At 41.3% G+C, this 19,788-nt stretch overlaps 5 protein-coding genes across 6 annotated transcripts in view; 3 read left to right on the forward strand and 2 right to left on the reverse strand.

Annotated features, from left to right (window-relative positions):
* The first annotated feature begins 1,458 nt into the window (after positions 1–1,458).
* Positions 1,459–6,037, forward strand: LOC131887792 (uncharacterized). The gene is made up of 5 exons (XM_059236496.1): positions 1,459–1,618; positions 1,795–2,210; positions 2,273–2,598; positions 5,359–5,581; positions 5,644–6,037. Exons 1-5 carry the CDS (start codon positions 1,482–1,484, stop codon positions 5,820–5,822), a joined length of 1,281 nt encoding a protein of 426 aa, XP_059092479.1. The 5' UTR covers positions 1,459–1,481; the 3' UTR covers positions 5,823–6,037.
* On the reverse strand, positions 5,856–6,883 carry LOC131887622 (tetratricopeptide repeat protein 19 homolog, mitochondrial-like). Its single transcript, XM_059236252.1, has 5 exons — positions 6,785–6,883; positions 6,496–6,694; positions 6,258–6,437; positions 6,051–6,187; positions 5,856–5,981 (listed from the first exon to the last, which is right to left on the reverse strand). Exons 1-5 carry the CDS (start codon positions 6,881–6,883, stop codon positions 5,856–5,858), a joined length of 741 nt encoding a protein of 246 aa, XP_059092235.1.
* A 1,274-nt stretch (positions 6,884–8,157) lies between these two features.
* Positions 8,158–10,707, reverse strand: LOC131887788 (arginine/serine-rich protein PNISR-like). The gene is made up of 2 exons (XM_059236488.1): positions 10,497–10,707; positions 8,158–10,241 (listed from the first exon to the last, which is right to left on the reverse strand). The coding sequence occupies exon 2, from the start codon at positions 10,238–10,240 to the stop codon at positions 8,171–8,173; it is 2,070 nt and encodes a 689-aa protein (XP_059092471.1). The 5' UTR covers position 10,241; positions 10,497–10,707; the 3' UTR covers positions 8,158–8,170.
* A 2,460-nt stretch (positions 10,708–13,167) lies between these two features.
* Positions 13,168–17,607, forward strand: LOC131887795 (surfeit locus protein 4 homolog). 2 transcript variants are annotated; one of them, XM_059236499.1, is made up of 5 exons: positions 13,168–13,478; positions 16,484–16,747; positions 16,815–17,045; positions 17,117–17,296; positions 17,368–17,607. In XM_059236499.1, exons 1-5 carry the CDS (start codon positions 13,428–13,430, stop codon positions 17,452–17,454), a joined length of 813 nt encoding a protein of 270 aa, XP_059092482.1. In that variant the 5' UTR covers positions 13,168–13,427; the 3' UTR covers positions 17,455–17,607. The 2 variants fall into 2 exon arrangements, with proteins under 2 accessions (XP_059092482.1, XP_059092481.1); XM_059236498.1 differs by lacking the exon at positions 13,168–13,478 and adding an exon at positions 16,237–16,416.
* A 509-nt stretch (positions 17,608–18,116) lies between these two features.
* The window catches only part of LOC131887784 (uncharacterized), a 10,405-nt gene continuing 8,733 nt past the window's right edge, over positions 18,117–19,788 (forward strand). Inside the window, exons 1-3 of the mRNA XM_059236477.1 lie at positions 18,117–18,259; positions 18,394–18,530; positions 18,597–18,613. Coding sequence (XP_059092460.1) covers positions 18,152–18,259; positions 18,394–18,530; positions 18,597–18,613 — 262 coding nt within the window. The 5' untranslated portion in view covers positions 18,117–18,151. The remainder of the gene's footprint in view (positions 18,260–18,393; positions 18,531–18,596; positions 18,614–19,788) is intronic.

The following is a 19,788-nucleotide window of genomic DNA, read 5'->3' on the forward strand; positions in this document are numbered from 1 at the left end:
TTTAAATGTGCAAAAAGGTGTATATATGCAAAAGAGTTGCAATAATGCAAGAGGAATGCTATGAGGGGGAAAGGTTGTTTTTTGCACCTTCTGGCCTATTTGTTGCATTTTTATCTTTTTTTTAACTGCATTTTCTAATCTATTCATCAAGTTTACAAGAAATTAACATTATTTTTCTTGTAATATTTTTTTGCGGACTTCCTTACCGCTATCAGGATTGGAATCCCAGCAGTTCAAGATAAGAAGATCATTCATTTTACCTGACTTTTATTTATATATATTATTTGTTCGACCAACAAATTGGAGTTAGCTGATCTGGCTAATCCTTGAATATAAGGTTGATCAGGAATTTTAGTCAAAAACTTGTTCAAGTCTGACTTAGATCCTGCAACTGGATCAACGCTCACATACGTCCTTCGACTATTTGAAGGCAGCAAATCGAACAATGAAGGAGCCCGAGAAAGAAGAGAGTTGGACTTCATTGTTTTAACTAGCCTGGGTTCTCGAGNTTTTGCCCCTTCTGGCCTATTTGTTGCATTTTTATCTTTTTTTTAACTGCATTTTCTAATCTATTCATCAAGTTTACAAGAAATTAACATTATTTTCATTGTTTTAACTAGCCTGGGTTCTCGAGGGCTTGAAGGTGCTCTCAAAACGCACATTAAGCCTCTACAGTCACTACAATTGACCCTAAATCCTGGGTTGGGACAAAGCTCATGAATTTGGCATTAGGACACGTCTTTGATTAATACAGATGTCATTGTAAACAATTGACTCTTTTCTGGTGCTTGCCGTTTTGGAGCCAAGGGTGTTTTTGTTCACAAAATAGGTTTGGGTTGGACCAAATCTATGACAGTTGATGCAACTCAACTTTAGGATATCTTTTTACAGACTTTCCCAAACCAATTCAATTCATTGATAGACCATTTATAGTTTAGCATTTAAGTGGCAACAACTACACAAACCATAATCTTTCATTTTGATCAAACCGGAGATTATATTCTTTGCAGCAGTTACAAAAACCAGTAAAAACTCAAACCAAAAACAAAATGCAAAAGATCCTTCTGTCTGAAGACTCAATCCTTCATGTGATCATGCTGCACAGAATAAAAGAAAGGTCCCAAACAAGAAACAAGTTAAAAAGGAAGCAGATAAGGACCAACAGGACAATAAAAGGGCTATAAAAGTTCTATTATGTGAAAAAAAGGTGAAAAAAGGTCGGAAAAGAGTCGAAAAAGTGGAAAATTGGATATTTAGCTCGAATTTTTCCAATGCCTAAAAGACCAAAAAGGTTAAAAGTATTTTTAGTTTTTAACTTATTTTATCGAGTTCTAGTAATAACTCAAAGCGTGCAATAGGACAGTAACTCAAGAGAAAAAATGAAAGTACTGACATATCCAATCAAAACAGTTGGCAATTGTAAGCATTATGTTCATTCCAAATGTTCATTTGGTGAGCCGTGTTACATCAGTGGGGCGTGTATGCGAAAACCAATCTGTGCCTCCATCATGGTCGAGACAAACTGGTCCGTATTTCGAGTGTTGAAAAAATTGAAACTCTCAATTATTTTGGCCTTTCTCATCGTTTACATGACGGGCTGCAATAAGATTGCTCATTGGTATGGAAAACATAAAACAAATCAAGTTTACTTGGTCAGTTCGTCTCCTACCTTGTGAGACGCAGCCGTCTTTTGTGTTGTGAGAAGTAATCGGATTGGCGAATGTATCTTGCATTTGTCATTTTTACAAATGAAACCAGGCTTGGCTCTTCCATCCAGAATATATCTGTTTTTAGGACCCTTGGGAAGCATGAAGAACAGTCGAAAGTCATCGTTGAGAAATGGCTCGGTGGCTCCAATCAAGAGATCTTATCTCAAGCGGACCTCTATCAAAATGACGAGGATTTCGATAACGAGGCCATCCTCAAATCCCCTCCATATACAAAGATGACCAAGAAATCTCATCGGCTGGACGATGATTATGGAGACTTGGAAATCACGTTCCAAGACCTTCATGACACACGAGAGAGCATCTTGGCAGTCTTGGACGGAATATCTACCGAGAGTGACAACATCTTCTTTGTGGAATTCAATGATCAGAAGCCCGAGTACCATTGTATCGAGCTATGCTCTATTGAAAGTGCTAGACTTCAAAATCCCGGGGCTCAGATTTACATCATCTTGAATGGGATGGAAAGGGACATTTTTGGAGGTAAGTCGGTCATCTAAATGTAAAAAAAAAATATGGAGGTATTAGACTGCATCCATTTTCAGCGTCAAATCCTTTAGAACATCACAAACATATTCGAGTGATCAACATGAACTTGAAAGAGTTTCTGTACCAGGAGATGGCGGTGACTTTCGAAACCAGCTTTAACAAGAGTACTGTCATTCAATCTCCGGAAATGAGAGAGTTAGTTCGGAGCTTACTTTTGTATCACAAGGGGGGCGTGTCGTTGGAGGCTGACACAATTAGTGTCCGACCATTGCCATTCAACGACAATAACTTTTTAAGTTTGAGCAATAATGGTTTCGTGAACGCAGGTGTTCTCCGATTCCAGCCTAAACATGAGTTTCTGGCCAAAGTTTTGGAATATGATGTGAGTAGCGTTTCAAAATGACTTGTTTCTTGTTAGATCTAAGAGGATAAAATCAGTTATGTAACAAGCGAAAATGACAAATGAGGGAACCAAATATTTTCAAGCGCCAAAAAGCCTCAAACCAACCAATCCGTGTGCACTCTTTTATGTCATATGATTGATCAATTTGCTTACGCGATTTCTTAAAATTTAAGAAGAAATGTGCTCAGTTTTCTACTAACCAGAGGAAGTTTCAAACTGTTTTAGTAGTTAATTTGTATGTGCATTCCTCCAGGCTCACAGACCACAACCACAACAGGACCACAAACAAAGAATAATTTTCTAAAGGGCTGACTAACCTCACTTAAAAGACAAACTATCTTAAACTTAAAAAAAAAGTCCTGACTAGTTGCTTCAAAGGCGACCGAAAATTTGCAGTAGCGCCGTTGGTATGCCTGGCTCAATTTCGCAGGCCAAGAGGTAAGAAGTTATTTTTAAGACATCTATGTACTAAAGCACAAACAATTTGCACCAATGGACAATCATGAAATTTCGTGATCTTTGTGATTTTTGTTATTGTTTACAACAAAAATCAATGGTTTTGGTATTCTTTATAACAAAAGTATTCTAAAATCTAAGTGCTCTAAAATCGTAAGATTTTCAACTATATATCTGTTTAAAAGAATGTTGTGGGCAATTGGCTCAGGACTCACATTTGCATTGTTTTTTTTTTAAGGTGCATGGATGCTTGTGCCTTAAAATTGCAAAAAGTAGAAAAAAAATTAAAATCAAATATTGGCTTGTAAGAAACCAACCAAAATGAACCAAATGTCTTAGAAACACTAAGCGTAAGTATCATTTTTGAATTAGTGTGTAATATAGCAAAGGAAGGATTTTTGGCGTAGCATTGAGAGCAAGGTCCTAACATGCTTCTCCACGGATTTCTAGAAACATGGACTATGAACGGGTTTCCAGCCAAATTGACCTGTTACTTTGGGTCAGAGCAACGCCAGGATTCCTTTTCATAAAATATCCAGAAAAAAAGAAATTTCAATCGTTGCCATTCAAGGCAAGTCAGTTGCATAATTTTAATTGTAAAGTGAATCCTTCCAAAGTTAGATCATCAAAAAGCTAGATCTAACTAAAAGGAATCCTAAGGTTCAAGTTTTTATCTAATCATTTCCAGAACTGTATATAAATAATGCAAATAAGAATGGCAAAAAAATTCTTGTAAAGTACGCCGCGCAGCAAAAGTAAAAAGAATTAAAGCACGGTAGGTTACTAAATAAACTTTAAATCCTGTATGTGCTTTGAAAATCAACTGGGTTGTGCATACAAGTAAGCACAGTAGTGCTGAGGCGAGTTCGGCAAAAGATTTGAGTCCAGCAGAGGACTCCAGTCTTTTATTATACTCAAGTCGAACAAAAAGACTCAAGTACGTCAAAAGCTCGCCCCAACACTAGTCCTACTTCAATCCTCATACAGTCATACTGGATTCAATCTCGGTTTTCCATCCTAGTGTAAAGCCGCCTTAAGCATACCATATGAACAGAAAAAATCTTTCTTTCACTAGATACTTCAACCATGTACTGAAAAAAGTATTTGGAGCAATTTGTTTTTGAAAGCTGAAGAGACCTAATCTGGAATGCTTGAGCCGTCGAAAGAGCAAGATAATCCTGCCATTTAAAAGCCAAATGTCATTTGAATCCAAAAAGCAAATGTCTTGAAACAGTACAAATATTTTGTTTACATTTTATCAATATATTTGTTTGCACTTTCAATACAAAGGGGTAAAACCAATGGAAAACTCGAATCGTTGGGCCAAAATGTTAAAAATGCAAAAAATACAAAATAATGCACGTAATTCAAAAAGATTGAAAAAAGTAAAAAATAGTGTATTTGCATTTTGGGACAGCCTTGGGCATTACTACTTGACTTTGACTACCTCTCCCGAGTTCCCCTCGCCAGATTTTGTGCCCCATTCGACAAGATTTTGGCTAGATCTATATTTTTCATAATAATTGCTGATTTCATTTAAGTTCAATGGTTTACACAATAAAAAAAAGATCCCCTCCGCTGTAAGTCCATATCCCTCTGAACTTTTCTCAGGGACTTTTTTCGACGCTGAACTCGTACCCACAGACCGATAATCAATGTTACATGACTTGACGCATTGCGCCGAGTAAAATATTGATAGTTTGTTTAAATACTGAGGCATGGCTATTCATGCATTGAAAATACCGATCAATACAATTCATTTTCTTCAGCCGCGGAACGTGTCGTCAAAACACAAGGCACATTGATGAATTTCGTGACGACAATCAACAAAACGAGGTTAATATTTCTCTCGAGAACATTTACGATGAGGTGGGTTACCCGTTCAAAACAATATAAATGCCCGGAGTAACCAGGTCGCTCAAATTTAGAAAGGAAAGCTATGCGTTTGTGATGATGGGCTATACTTAATATTAATTGTGTACAGTATTTCATAACATTTAGACCTATCCAAGAGCAAAATTGTTAATGAATTGGTTAGGATAGATATTGTTGGAAATCGATTTACTTCCATTCTAGTTATTTTTGGATAAAGTTATAGTTCTACTTTGTTACAAAAATATATTTTTGGTTATCCACAGAACTTTGACCAATGAATAATCTGGAGGTATAAATGTTGAAGCTAACAAGTCGGTTTTTTGTTGTCCCGAAAAGAAAGGAATTTTAGAAAACACTAACTAATTTTACTCTCACTGCTATTCTTTGATCTTCCCTCTATGGTTTCAGATTGACTTGAATAATTCACTCCTAAATCTTGAACCAAAAAAATCCATTTTTCAATCTGTTTTTGACGAATTTTGTCACATAGAGGACTCTGAGTCGAAAAATAAACGTGATGCCAAACATACGTGCCCGTCAAGTTGGGAAACGCATCTTTTCTCAGCGGTGGACATGTTTGCCACCGATTCATGGCACTCGAGTCGAGGGAAATTGGCATGGCAAGCTAAAGGTAGGATTTCAAGCTACAAATAGACTAACTAGCTCATCTTTCAGACTCGCTTTATTTCATAGGCAAGGAAAGGCATCCTTTGACCACTCTGATGCATCTACAAGATCTTCCCAAGGCGATTTGCGACTCTCTGGAGGAAGTGGAACTTCCTAACATGCTTACTGCAATGATGAGATCGGCTTGTCCTAACACGTTCCAGATCATTAGCTCCAAAGTTGATGATGATCTTTCATGGACTTGAAATGACAAATGAAATTCAAAATTAAGGAGGAATCTATGATCCTAATTTATTGATTAGATCTAAGCATTCTTGAGCCTCGTCAGCCACCTCCGGATTTTTCTGCTGACCAGCAATAACTTTAGCTCTTGTACAAGCAATTCGAGCCTCTTTTTGCATACTCTGAAATCAAGCAAAGATTAATCAATGTGAATGTCAGAAATAAATGAGTTGCAGTAGCTTTGATCTTACTTGTTTAATCCTGGCCATGCCTAAATTGACTAGATATGTACTAAGGTTTTCGTCGTCCTCTGAGGAAGCAAGTTTCACAGCCTTTTGGAAGTATGACACAGCCCGGGCTTGATCATCCATCATGGACGCCACAGTACCTATTTTTTGTATTAGTATGATGGCAGAAATAAGTATATGGCGGAAGCAAGATAAATCGCCTAAACTCACCCAACGAGTTGATGAGAACCAAGGACTGAGGATGCGAGTCTCCAAAGAGTTCACATGAGGTAAGAAAGGCGTTTTGGAACTCCGTGAAAGCGCCAGAATAGTCGCCGTTGTCCAACAGATATTGAGCAAACCAATCCCGACTCATCCCCCACAAAGCTAGGGTGTTCTCGTCCAGGTCACCTGAGAAAGAGGACCACTTGCTTCAATGTGGTCTCGTTGTGTTTCGAATGTTACTCACCGTTCTTGACCTTCTTTTCTTGCGTGTTGATGCAAAATTGAAATCCAAGGACAGCCTTGTCATGCTGCTGCCAAGAGGCATACACTTTGGCGAGTTTCAAAGACATCTCAATCATACTGTTGTCTTCGGCAGGGATGCCTTTGCTCATGACACGTTTCATGACGTCTTTGTACGTCTTTTCAGCTTTCATGTAGTCACCCTGAAACACCAAGTGAACAATTGGCGCCAATTAAATTTATCTTGTGTACAAACCTGTTCAATGTACATGGGCCAATTCCAAGTGACCTACCCGTTCAAAGGCCAGATTGGCTAAAACGGTGAAAACGTAAGTGATCCCATCAAAATGATTCATGTCTTGGGCTTGCTTGAGGGCAATGTGAAGAAGCATCTCCGATTTATCCAAATCGCCCTCCTAAAATGTGGTCAAGAGGTAATAGGTTGTCTTTCATGACAGATGGTTCCACTTGAATAGAGACTTGACAGTTGAGTCCCAAAACGATTGGACTTTGTTCAATAGCATGGAATATTCGCCAAACAAATCAATATCGCGAGAGAATGCTTCGAATTAGTATGAGATATAGCATAAGCGAGAAGCTTTCTCACTCCAAGTTGAGTCACAATCAAAGGAAGTCGGTGCAACAACTCAAATAACCTCTGCAGTTAGTTTGCAACTTAAATTCCTTATTGATGCATTCGCTTAATAGCCTCACCCTTCAACTCAATGAGAGGTAAGAAACTAATGGTTAACGGTGAACCCTTGTAACATCATTATGCATAAAGAAAATCAGCTTTGTCTTGGCCCACCATACCAAGCTCGCCATAATTCATTGCATGTTTAAAAAGTTATTTTCCAGGCCATTGGAAAAGAGGATAAAGGCTAATCGATAAAAACGGCTATAAGGCTTCTAGTCAAAATGTTAAGAGTGATCAACGCATATTTGTTGGCAGAGAATGTACAAGGGGCTCAGCTCAGCATTGATGAAAATAAATTGATTACTTGTTGCGCTAGAATTCCTAGTTTGATGTTGTGGATGAGATTCTTGACTTCCTCGCTTTCTTCTTCTTCATCATCCCCTTCCGATTCTTTCGTTCCAAAGAGCCCTCCAACTAGTCCTGTCAAGGATAGGGCTACAATTGTAGACGGTTTTTTGGGTGTAGTTTGGCGAAGGGTTGGCGTGGGATTGCGGACAGTACTGACCACGGTAGCTCTTGAAACCATCCGAAAGGCCAGCCTTCGAAAGTGTTGAAAATTCATGCTAGAAGAGATGAATCAAAATTCCATCATTACACCGATTTATTGGGTTCGTTCTTTTTGGCTGTAGGATTGAAAATGCAAATTGAATCCACGTAAAGCGTTTGTCTGGTTTTTGGAAAGCAGTTTATTCCCAAAGATTGGTAATCATTTGAAAATAAGGAGCTTTAAGTGGGCGAGAGGAGAGTTTGAAAATTACGACCAATTGGCAAAGCTTTAGCATTAAGCCAATCAGTGCACCTAAGATCCTTGAGAGGGGAATCCCATGGGTGAGAAATTGGAAAAAAATAGGATTCCATGCGATCCCTCCACATCTAAGTGTGGTCTGATAGACTCTGGGACGAAACAAACCAATCGCACTGTTCATGGTTCACAAAGTCTTGGTAACAGAAGAACGATAGCAATGTTGCTGGGATTAAAGATTCACGAAGACGACCTCGAACGTCTCCGAGAAGACTTGCTTTTTTTGCTCTTTCCTGAGCGATCTCGTCGTCTTCGCTCTTTTGAATGAGACCGAGAAGACCGTTTCGTGCGGTCTCTGGAGCGATCTCGTGACGATCGCCTTCTTGACCTCGGTTCATTTCGATCACGGTGTCGATGATGGCGTTCTTCGGGAGGTGAATGACGACTCGACCGCCTTTCCCGAGACCGAGATCGGGATGGTGACCGTGATCGGGACCGAGATATGGATCGCTTTCTTTTCTTCTTCTTTGAACTCCTGCTACTTGTCGTTGACAAGCTCGGTGACATTGGGGATCGCTTTCGGACTGACCTCTCGCTACTCCTTGACCTTCGATCTCGATCCCGGTGGCTGTGCGATCGATTCGACAGCGAGTTTCCATTTCGAGGCGGAGGCGGATTCTGAGGCACGATCGGGGTTATTGGCGGAGGGGGCGATGGTGACGGCGAAGAGGACTTGGGCTTTTCGGGCACCGAATTGCCCTCAATCCAACGTTTCTCTCGCTCTTTATATTGGCGCTCTCGGTCTTCACATTCCATTTGTATTTCACGGGCCTTCCTCTCAAAGTTCCGTTTTCGACGTTTAATGCGTTCTTCCAGATCAGAATCTGAATCGTGTTTGGCATCTTCATTTGAAGAGGCATCTGATGAGGATCCACTTCCGTAACCCGCCAGAAGTGTGCTCAGGCTTTTCGACGGTTTCCTCTCCTTAGCTCGAAGATTTGTCTCTTTGTCCAACACCTCTTTGGCCACCATCCGCATTTCCGAAGCGGTCACATCCAATAGGACCTCGGTCAACGTCCGCTTGAGAAGTAGAGTCATCTCTTCCAAGATCTCCTCTTTGCTCCTCTCTTTCGACATTTGAGGTGAGGGTGTTCGTCTCTCGCGTCGTCTTTGGCGCATTTCGTCGTCCTCTTCCTTCTCGTGGTCTGCGTGGTCTTCGTGTTCTTGCTTCTCCCTCTCTTCTTTTAGCCTCAACTTCTGGACCTCCTCTTCGCTTTCACGGGGAGCCACAATGTCTTCTTTGGGACCGAATCTGGACTTTTTCAATTTCCCACTGGCACCTGACACCTTTTGCAATTGAGCTTCAAGTAGCTTCTCGTCCTCATTTTCGTTACTATCATCGTCATCGTCACTCTCGCTATTCATGACGTCAAATTTGCTCTTGGTAGGGTCTCGGGCTAACTCTTGTTCCGCCTGTTCTCGCTGCTTCTTCAATCGTTCGGCTCTTTGCTTGATCCGGTGTTCGGTTTGTTCCTTTTTTTGCTTTTCCCGTTCCATCTTTTCGAGACCCTCTCGAATCCAAGGGGGCAGTTTTTTCCTCGCAGCTGCATCCAAGTTCGCTCCATCTGGCCACACCCCTGGCGAACTCTGCGGTTGTTGTTGATGGTGATGATTGTGTGGCTGGTGGTGGTGGTGCTGGTGCTGGTGTTGATGGTGATGGTGTGGTTGAAGATGGGGTTGATGATGATGGTTGTAAGAGGATGACGAGGATGACCGCCGTTCATGATGGTGTGGGCGATGGTTGGATTCAGATCGGTATTCTTTGACCGCAGGTGTGCGCGAAGGAGTGGCGGGCACATGCGTCGAAAACACGGGCGGATAGGCGTGTTCGTCCGCCTCCTCGAGATCCATGTTGGCCTCCCCACCACTGATCAGATGCGGGGTCACTTGCGACAATACTGGAGGGGGTGGGGCCGCCGGCAAGGGAGGCATGGGTGAAGGGGTGGGTACAGAGATGGGTTGAGCTGTGGGCGGAGGGACTTCGGGCCGGAAAACCGGCGGAGGCGGCGCACCCGGCTCATTAGTTTTTAGAGCGATCCATCGTTGAGCTAAAGAGGCCCAGTCCACGGTATGGGCGGGTAGGGCCTGATAATAGGCCGCCCCATTCCACGCGTTCCAATCTGCTTCGGCTGTGGCTGGGACTTGGGCGGCCGGGTGAGCGGGCCAGGCTCCACCCATGTCCGGATTAGGTAGGCCACTGGGCCCGTGGCCTCCATTTCCGGCTCCACCAGCGCCCATAGGTTGCCACATACTGCAAGGAATAGCCGTAGATGCTAAAAGTGGGTCTCGACACTCATTAAGGTCAGGCCTCGTCACGCCTTAAGCACCATTATGTTCCATATCTTAATATCTGAACTATTCTCGAGCGGGTCGAGATCGAACTGACCAAGAAACTGGCTGACAGTGGTGCATCATTTATGGTCATAGCCTCACTGCACATGAACAGAACTAAAAATAGTACAGCAACATAGCTAAACCGGTAGCATGAACAATGGGTGATAATTACCTGGGCCGTAAGTTCTGTTTGTTTGTGTGAGTATTCTCCGATCTCAGCCCAATTAGTCGGCTGTACTACCTGAAGAGCGACTTCAATGATATACCAATACTGTGTTCCGGGTCCGCCCAACTCGACTTAGGAGGAGGTCCCAGGGACCACGAAATTCAACGCACCCTAGGGCGTTCCTGGGCCACAGGCTCCACATGCCACTCCTCAATACCTAAAAATAAAAAATAGAACACTTCTATTAGGCTGTTTGGATACTCATGGACCATCCTCCATGGGTATTTGCTTTCCAGAAGTAACTTGCCGACAAATCTTTGAATCCGGTTATAGTCCTATAATCCGACGACCGTATGGAAGAGGATGGTGGGCACGGCTTATCTGGGATTTGGCTGTCACCCGAGGTTTTAACAATATTTATCATCAGACTTGGTTCAGACGGATCATAGAACTCGTCATTTTTTTGTTGCCTTTGGTAATTGGTAGGCTTTCCTTCCTTTTTCAGTCGACAATGGACGATATCAAAGAAATACAGACGCCATGTGAAAATAAAATTTAATGTATCAAACCAATTTCTGATATTTACTTTTGTTTCAAATTGACTTTCCTGCTTGGCCCAAAATTTGACATTCGCGCTGTGAGCTCCTGTCTGGGGATTAGTGTCAATGGGCTAATGTAGAAATGGTTGGTTGATAAATCATGACAGTCATACTTCCAGTTATTTATCAAGCCTTTTCTGCCATTTGGTTCTCTCGGCCAGTTCCGCTGATGACGCGGAGGTTGGATGTACAGGGTTGACCAGCACATTCATTGACAATTTTTCATAACCTAACGTCTAGTTGAGGATTATACTTCTGAAAAGTCAATCCATTCTCTGATTTATATAAAGGAATTATTCAAATCAAGACGATAGTTCCTATTAGAGTGACTTGGTAACTTTATTGGAATTTGCTCCTTAAATTGACATTAAAGAAGTGTCATGGTCTGGAATTTCATACTAGTGCGCCCTCTGGTCCTACCATGAAGGAAGTGTCACCACGCCTTCTACTGATGATCAGATGTTTGCAACTGATATTTTTTCATGCTCATTGCAAATTTTTATCTCTTGCCATTTTATGACAGTTTTAGAAAAATGAAAGTTGAACTATTATAGTGTTTAGTAATTGTTGAATGATGTCCCAAAATGACAAACAATTTGGTTAATGCAGAATCAAAAGTACTGGATGAGCATTAATCATGATAGTTATTTTGGCAATTGTGGCGCAGCCTGGCTAGCCCACATGGCTGAAACCCAAGCCCGTACTTTACACGTCTCTATAGCAATCATAGCAACTGAGGGAGGCTTAGATCTTTTCAATCAACTTTCACAAAGATTACCACATTCCAAAAGATTTTAATAACTAACTTTTGCTATTCTGTTTTGTGAAATGGAAAAAAATAATGCCAAAATTTGAGCTTTGTTGAATTGCTTTGACTCCTGTTTTAGAGAGACTTTACAATTCAGTTACAAAAATTATAATGTGTTCATTCCTTCATAAAACAAATCTATGATATCCCTGCATACCTTCAGTAGTTGATCAGATGGGCTGAAAAGCGGTCTTTTATATTTCATCCCTCATATTAAGTGAAGGAAATTCAAGGCAAAAATGTAGTGCAGGTCCCTGATTTTGGGAATGTTGCTGAAAGTGAGAAATTGTGCTGAGAGAATTTGGTCAAACATCACATGTAGAGGGCTTGTCAGAGCAATGACACTCAAGAGATATCTGAGATTTTTTTGGTTCCCTTGCGGCTGCCTGGTGTGTGCGATGGGGATTGGCTTTGAACACATTTAGGTATGTGATTCTCAAAATCAAGTTCCGAATTTAGGCAGCCAGTCAGTTGATGGCTCATTTGTCTGCATCTGCTTTGGTTGAAACTGAGTAACGCAAGAGAATTCGATCAGTCCAACACCCTGCTGCCCAACTACCAAATTGTGTTCAAAGCAAAGTCTCAAGTGGCTTGGTTGGAGTGACTTTTCGCTGACAAGCCCTCTAATCACATGCAAGTCACAAAATATTTCAATTAAATTTTGAACTGTCAAGCAAGTTATGTCACTGGGCTAATGTCTTGGCTCAGTTTCACAATACAAGTTGCTTCAACAAGCTGGCAAATTGAAATAGTCGACAGATTCACTCTATGGCCCATTCAAGTTGGCTGCGATGATTGTCTAAATTTTTCCTCCACAAAATGTTCAAAATCCAAGTGCCGCACTACATTAGTTCCTACATTTCCTTTACTTCACAGAGCAAATAAAAAAAGGAAATGTAATCAATTACTTATTTGGACCAAAGTCATGATAACTGTAAACTGCTCATTTTGTTCAGGGAACTTCTCTTTACTTAAATCTGCTGGCTGGAACTAAAGTTTGTCCCTGTACTGCTTCCTGTTCATATTTCAGATCTGTCTGCTTGTTGCTCTCAGCTAGTGACACCAAATTCTGCGACCTAAGTTTGCGCTTGCGTCGTTAAATAGTCGGGGCCCCTTACAACTTAATACCTTCAACCTCTCCGTTTTCCACCCACAAGTTACCTCAGGTTTGTGATAACATCGATCAAACGGATTGGCCCGATTCTATATCAAGACATAGTTTCATTGCGCTTTTCGACATCGGTCTTCTGTTCTCCTCCTGTAGTAGTCAGTAGTTGACTTGACTACTTGCGAGCGAGTGAGCTGTACTTTGTGAGAGAGTGAGTGAATTGTGCTTCGTGGCCGTCAAATCATCGCCTGACTGACAGACTGCCCTCCTTCCTGAATCCACCTTTTCACGCTCATCCGGATCTTCGTAAGCCTCTTGGCTGGTCCACCTCCCACTTCTGCTCACCTGGCAATCTCCTCTGGCCGGTTACCGACCTCGGGCACGCCTGATCTCTCAGCGACACGCCCTTTGCCGAAACTACCATGTCCGGAAGCAACGAATGGATCTCCAAGGCCGAAGACATTGCCGATAAGGTAAATATCATCCCCCGAGAAAGAGGGCTATATTTTAGCCTTGGCCCTTTTGAGGCTCAATCCTTTTTAAAAGAGCCAACTAAGGCATGGTATTTCGAAGGTTAACAGGTTAGTAGTTGCATCCACCCAACCACATGTGAGGTACGACAACCAGACCGATCGCAAGGAAAACGAGCTTCAAGTTAGACACTTTTGAATTTAGGACATTGTAGAAAATTGTAGGTCAGAGTGGTTTTATGCTGAAAAGTATGTTTTTCAGATCAAGGATAATGAGGTAACAACAGTTGCAAGAGTGACGACCGTAAACATACAATGTTGATAATTTCATAATCTACCACCGTTTGTTTACACAAAGATTGCGATCGATACATGGCAAATTATTTAGAGAAGGGCTGGTTTAAGATTCTACTTCTTTTTCATGTTGGCGGTAGATATAATTTTGAGGAACAAATAGGTTCCAAAATGTGATTGGATGAATACTTTATGACCGCCACGAGGTCATATTTTTTCCATCTTGAATGAGAATGTAGGAACACACCTGTGCATTACATGATAAGGAAAATATTGATTCTACTAGAGATCAATTCGAAGTTTCCAAGCTCTGTCAGCTTCGAAAGAAATGTCAATTCATGGGCCCAGATTCAAGAAAAGGAATTCATGATAAAAGGCAAATTGAAAGAAAGAATGGCTGGAAAAGACTTGACAAGCTTCTGAACGACTTCATAATCCTTTGTCGAGTCGCTACAAATTGAAGACTTATTTCATTAAGTATTCGTTTTGTTCCGTTTCGACTTTTTCTTCTCCTTAATAGTCTTTAAGTGGTGGTCTCCATTAAAGTTCAAAATTCTTACTCTACTTACTCTTTACTGTTAATTCAAGCAAAAGCCTTTAGAATAGGTCTTTTTCTGCCAAAGTTGTTCAAACATTTTTTACTCGGGAAAGTTCGCTTGACTTAGAGATTCTTTAGTCAGAGGTTGAGTTTACGTCATCAAATTCGACCAATGTGATTGGCTGTCAAAAGTTAAAGGTTCCAAATAAAGCACAACGGGGAGTCATTCAGTCCCTTACAGATCTTGCTCATTTGTATTTCATTTGTATTTATATAGTTGTGGTTTCAGATGGTTTATGAAAAGTATAATCCACCACAGATTTCTAATTTGATTGGGCTAAAGTGACATATGACATTATGATTATGTTAGTATAGCCAGTCTCAATTAAATGTGGTTTTAATACTGTATTCTTGTAGTCTGTCAGTAACAAGTTGAACTAAAGTACTTCAAAAGATGGAGTATAGTCATACCTAATGATTTACTTTGTCTAGTACATAGTGACTTGTTTCATGAAAGAAGCAGTTAAGACACATGGATTAATTTTCAATTTAGCTCTTGAATGATACATTTCAGTAGTTTCATTTTCCAAAATTTGGATTCAGAACGGTATTAGAAAGCAACAAATATATTAATGTAAAATGCCTCTGTCCATGAATCAACTAAATTGCTTGTCCTTTAGGAAAAAGTTAGTACTGTTCTTGAGGTAAATATTCAATGGCATTTACATTGACGCACTCTTTCTTCCAGAGCGCATCAATTCAAAATATGTTTGAAATTTTGTAGCTCTACTGATCATTTACTTGGCAAGGACTTCTTAGGACTGTTTTTATCCCAAGGATACGGAATTTCATAACGGTTTACATAATTATGTGTTGACTAAACTGCTGTTGTTTGACCTAATAATTGAACCAAATGTGACCCATGTATATCGAATAGAGGTGTGTCACAACGTTTAGAAAAAGGTAGTTCCATGTTTTGAACAGTAGGTCTGTTGAGAAGATTTTTGCCAAGTTTTAAACGATTTTATACTTTCACAGGTATGCATTTTTTTGCGGACTTCCTTACCGCTACTGGGATTGGAATGCCAGAAGTTCAAGACGAGAAATTTAGTCATTTTACTTAACGTTTATTAACATATATTATATCATCGACCAACGAATTAGAATTGGCTGATCCGGCTAACCCTTGAATATAAGGTTGATCGGGAATTTTAGTCAAAAACTTGTCCAAGTCTGACTTAAATCCTGCTACTGGATCAACGCTCACATACGTCCATCGACTATTTGAAGGCAGCAAATTGAACAATGAAGGAGCCCGAGAAAGAAGAGAGTTGGACTTCATTGTTTTAACTAGCCTGGGTTCTCGAGAGCTTGATAAATATGATTGAAGTGATTTAGAGACTTCTGCATTGTTGAAAAGATATTTTTTACTCGAGACATCACCGTCCATGGAACGTGTAAAATGCATTTTGTCCCTATAGTAGCTTATTGCGGATGCAACTGAAATAGTTCATGCAATTTTTTCGAAACAATTTAATTATTATCGCTGTTTGACCTGTTTTTGGAAAATGAATGCCAAATACGTGTTAAGCCACATGTACAAAGCCCACGTGTTCTCACGAAATGAATGTTTTCGGCCCGAAACAATTTACCCATTTTGGAGCCATTAGCTGCGATTTGTCTTTCTCTGGTTATTTTCTAACTGTAATCCCTGGTGGCAATCCTGGAAATGACAGATGATTTCTGTTCGTGTCTTAATATGGCCATTATATACAGGACCTGCCAACGTATTGTTTCCGCTTTACCGGCCACATGGGGTGCGTTTATAACTTCGTCTGTTGAAGATGCTGGCTTCTCACGAGCTCGACATCGTTCATCATTCAATAATGGGTGACTTGTTATTACAAAGTACCAATTGTCAGTTTTCGACACCCTGTCCAAGAGGGTGAACGAGTTCAAGGCGTGAGCTGAATATCATCAGCTGACATGTATGCCGAAGTAGTTCGCAAAGTGGTCCCCTTGACCTCAAATTTGGACAAGTTCAAGGCCTCTTTTGTCGACCTTGACCAGAGAATGGACAAATACTTCTTAGGCGAATGGAACGTCCTGGTAGAAACACGCTGAACCCCCCTCAAGCAAGAAACATAGTTTATTTTTCCCGTTCCTTTTGCTTCAGGTAACACGGCAGTCCAAACACGTGCTGCCTCATTTGGCCCGTTTTTGCCTGGTGTCCACGTTCTTCGAGGATGGAATCCGCATGTGGGCCCAATGGACTGAACAGCGCGAGTACATGGACATCTCCTGGGGATGCGGCTGGTTCCTGGCCACCCTCTTCGTGGTGGTCAATCTAGTGGGACAACTGGGCGGTGTCGCCATGGTCCTCCTCCGTCTCAAGGTCGAGATTGCTTGCGGCGTTCTCTTTGCTATCGTCTTCCTTCAGGTGAGCCAGCCTAGGTTGATCTATCTGTCCATGAAGGGAATATTCAACTTTCCATGTCTGATTTCAGACTATTGCGTACAGTATCCTATGGGATATGCAGTTCCTGTTTCGAAACTTGGCGCTTTGCGGCGCCCTGTTGTTGGTTCTGGCGGAATCGAGGGTTGAAGGCCGGTCGTTGTTCCCTGGTGTTCCCTCCTTGGGAGAAAACAAGCCTAAGGAGTACCTGCAGCTCACTGGGAGGATTCTCCTCGTGTTCATGTTTGTGACCCTTCTCAGGTTCGATACCTCCTTCATGCAGGTAAGTGACCAAAGGACGTGTTTACATGTTCAATGGACCGGTCGATCACGCCTGGGGTGCCTCTTTTGTAGATCCTTCAGAACGTGGTGGGCAGCTTGTTGATGGTGTTGGTGACCATCGGGTACAAAACCAAGTTGAGCGCTCTAGTTCTCGTGTTGTGGTTGAACGTACTCAACTTTTATTTTAACGCGTGGTGGAACATCCCCGCCTACAAACCTATGCGAGACTTTCTCAAATACGACTTCTTCCAGGTACGGAGAGTTGCTATTCCTTTTGATCGGTGGACTAAAGTAAGCCTAATTGGACCGTTTTTCTTTTGTAGACGTTATCGGTGATCGGTGGCCTACTGATGGTTGTGTCCTTGGGACCCGGGGGCGTGTCAATGGACGAGCACAAAAAGAAATGGTAATGGATTTTTGATCCCAACCACCCACACACGCATCAAACATCAACCCCATTCTCTTCCTCTCCTTGGGAGTGGCTCGACGACTATTTTTATGCTGCAGACTCACATGAGAATGATCATTAATATACTATTATCATTATACGAGGTGAAACAAAACCCAACCTTGTTTTTAACCGTACTGAAAGAGAAAGAACAGTGAGTGAGTGATTGGCCCACATCAATTGCCTTACCAAACACCATGCCACAAATCATGACAACTTGCCTTCACAAAAGCACCCCGGATATCTCCCTCAACTATCCTCTTTGTGAATCTTAATACCTTGTGTATCCGAAAGTGTATTACTATTTTTTTTTATTGGCTGCACGTTCGGAGGAAGAAAGCAACTCGGACCTGTTGCAGTCAGGTCTCGCATTTCGCATTTAACTTGGACCAAGCAGACACTTTAGGCTCCCCTTCCACTTGTGTAAAAGCAAACCAGCCGAATTCGAAAAGTGAAACTTAATCTCCCGTTCAAATGGTCCTTTGAATGAATCGAAAACGGCTAAGTAGCTTTTGTTTTCTACCAACTATTTATTTCTATCGTTCTTCCGAGGATTCGCACCGTTAGTGATCCTCGGGGGTGGTGTTGACCGTTTGTTTTTAAAACTCTTTGAAGTCTATGAAAATTAAACATTGTCGTGAGCTGTTCATGGGAATAAAATGCAAGAGATGAGTTGTCGAGGCTCTTCGATGCAATTCATTACCCACTTCTTGGCGTTTCTCATTCAGTGGGCTTTCTTGGTTTCGAGTCAAAATAACTTGGACAAGGTAAGATCATTGAAAATAAAGTGTAGTTACCTATGAGTAAGGTCCACTCGGAAGGAGTCGCAAATGATCGGGATTAGTTTCATAATTCTATACTGGTCTAGTCAGGATGAATAATGTGACTGTTATGTTCCAAGTGCTGGCAATCTCCACGTGGATCTCGGAACAAGGCGTTTTTCCGATGGTCCAGACTTGACCCCGACTACTATTGGCTGCCTTCAGACACGTCTCGTCAACTGTTTTGCGGGAGATGCAAATTTCCCCAAAACCTTCTGTAAGATGACACAAAACAGAATACCTTTTCCGAATGTAACTCCTTTTTGACTTGTGATTATCGTAGGTCACTTGAGTATAAAGGTAAGATGAGACTTTAGACTTTCATTGACAAACGACTATATAAGTAGGAAAAAATATTCAATGCTGTCTTTTTGGTAATTGGGATGTTAGGATTGTGGGTTGGACCTCGTCCGGCTAGCGAAGCCGTCCATCATATCGTTCCTATACATTGCCTATTGCCCATTGGTCGTGTCGTAGTCGGTATTAGATGGGCCCTCAGTCTGAGCATGTGATTATCATTAACATTATTATTATTATTATCTTTTGCAGACTTCCTTAACGCTACCGGGAATGGAATTCCCAGCAGTCGACGAAAAACTTATCCATTTTAATTAACTTTCATTTTCATACATTAATTGATCGACCAACGAATCACAGTTGCCAGATCTAGCTAGCCCTTGAATATGGATAGGGTTGACAGGAATTTTAGTCAAAAAGTTGTCAAATTCTGACTTAAATCCTGCAACCGGATCAACAAGGCCTACTAGGTATTCCTTAACAATATTTGGGGGCGGCCAATTGAACAATGAAGGAGCCTGAAAAGGAAGAGAGTTAGTCTTCAAACCCCCTAGAAAAAGGTTGGGGAGGAGAGTCGTGCCATGAAGCCACACTAACCTGCACATCACGTGTTCTCCGCTATATCTTGTTTCATTAGCATTACTAAGTGATAGCAATTCAAAGCATGTCAAATGCAATTTTTAGAATATAATTACATGTTTAAAATTTAAAATTACGCGATGGTATTTATAGCGTATTTTGTCCAATTACATATTTTGCTGATAGTTCGTATTTAAGATTCTCATTGTACTACACTTATTCTGGTAGGGAAGGGTCGTTTTGTTTAAGAATGAAACAGTGTTTTTTTCTTCAAGAATTGTCTATACACAAGTCGCATCATTCTCTACAAAAATGAGGTTCTGAGCAGAGGCCTGCTTCTTAAAACTCATACATACCTCGGAGTTTGGGGCTTGGGCATTAACCGGTATGTAAATACACTGACCAATGTGTTGAGCGGATGTTCATCCTGGGTAACGCCTAAGCCTCAATTCAGAGGTACGAGCGTTTAAAAAACACATCTCTGGTCTCGACCATGAAGGATTGAGGAGTTGTCCTCCTAGATCATTGAAAGTTCGATGAGTACATATCCAGTTCAAGGTGGGTAAAGTTTTCGAAGGTGTGGCTGAATCTTCAGCAAG

Source organism: Tigriopus californicus, chromosome 10 (genome assembly GCF_007210705.1).
Source record: "Tigriopus californicus strain San Diego chromosome 10, Tcal_SD_v2.1, whole genome shotgun sequence".
Classification (NCBI taxonomy): Eukaryota; Metazoa; Arthropoda; class Copepoda; order Harpacticoida; family Harpacticidae; genus Tigriopus; species Tigriopus californicus.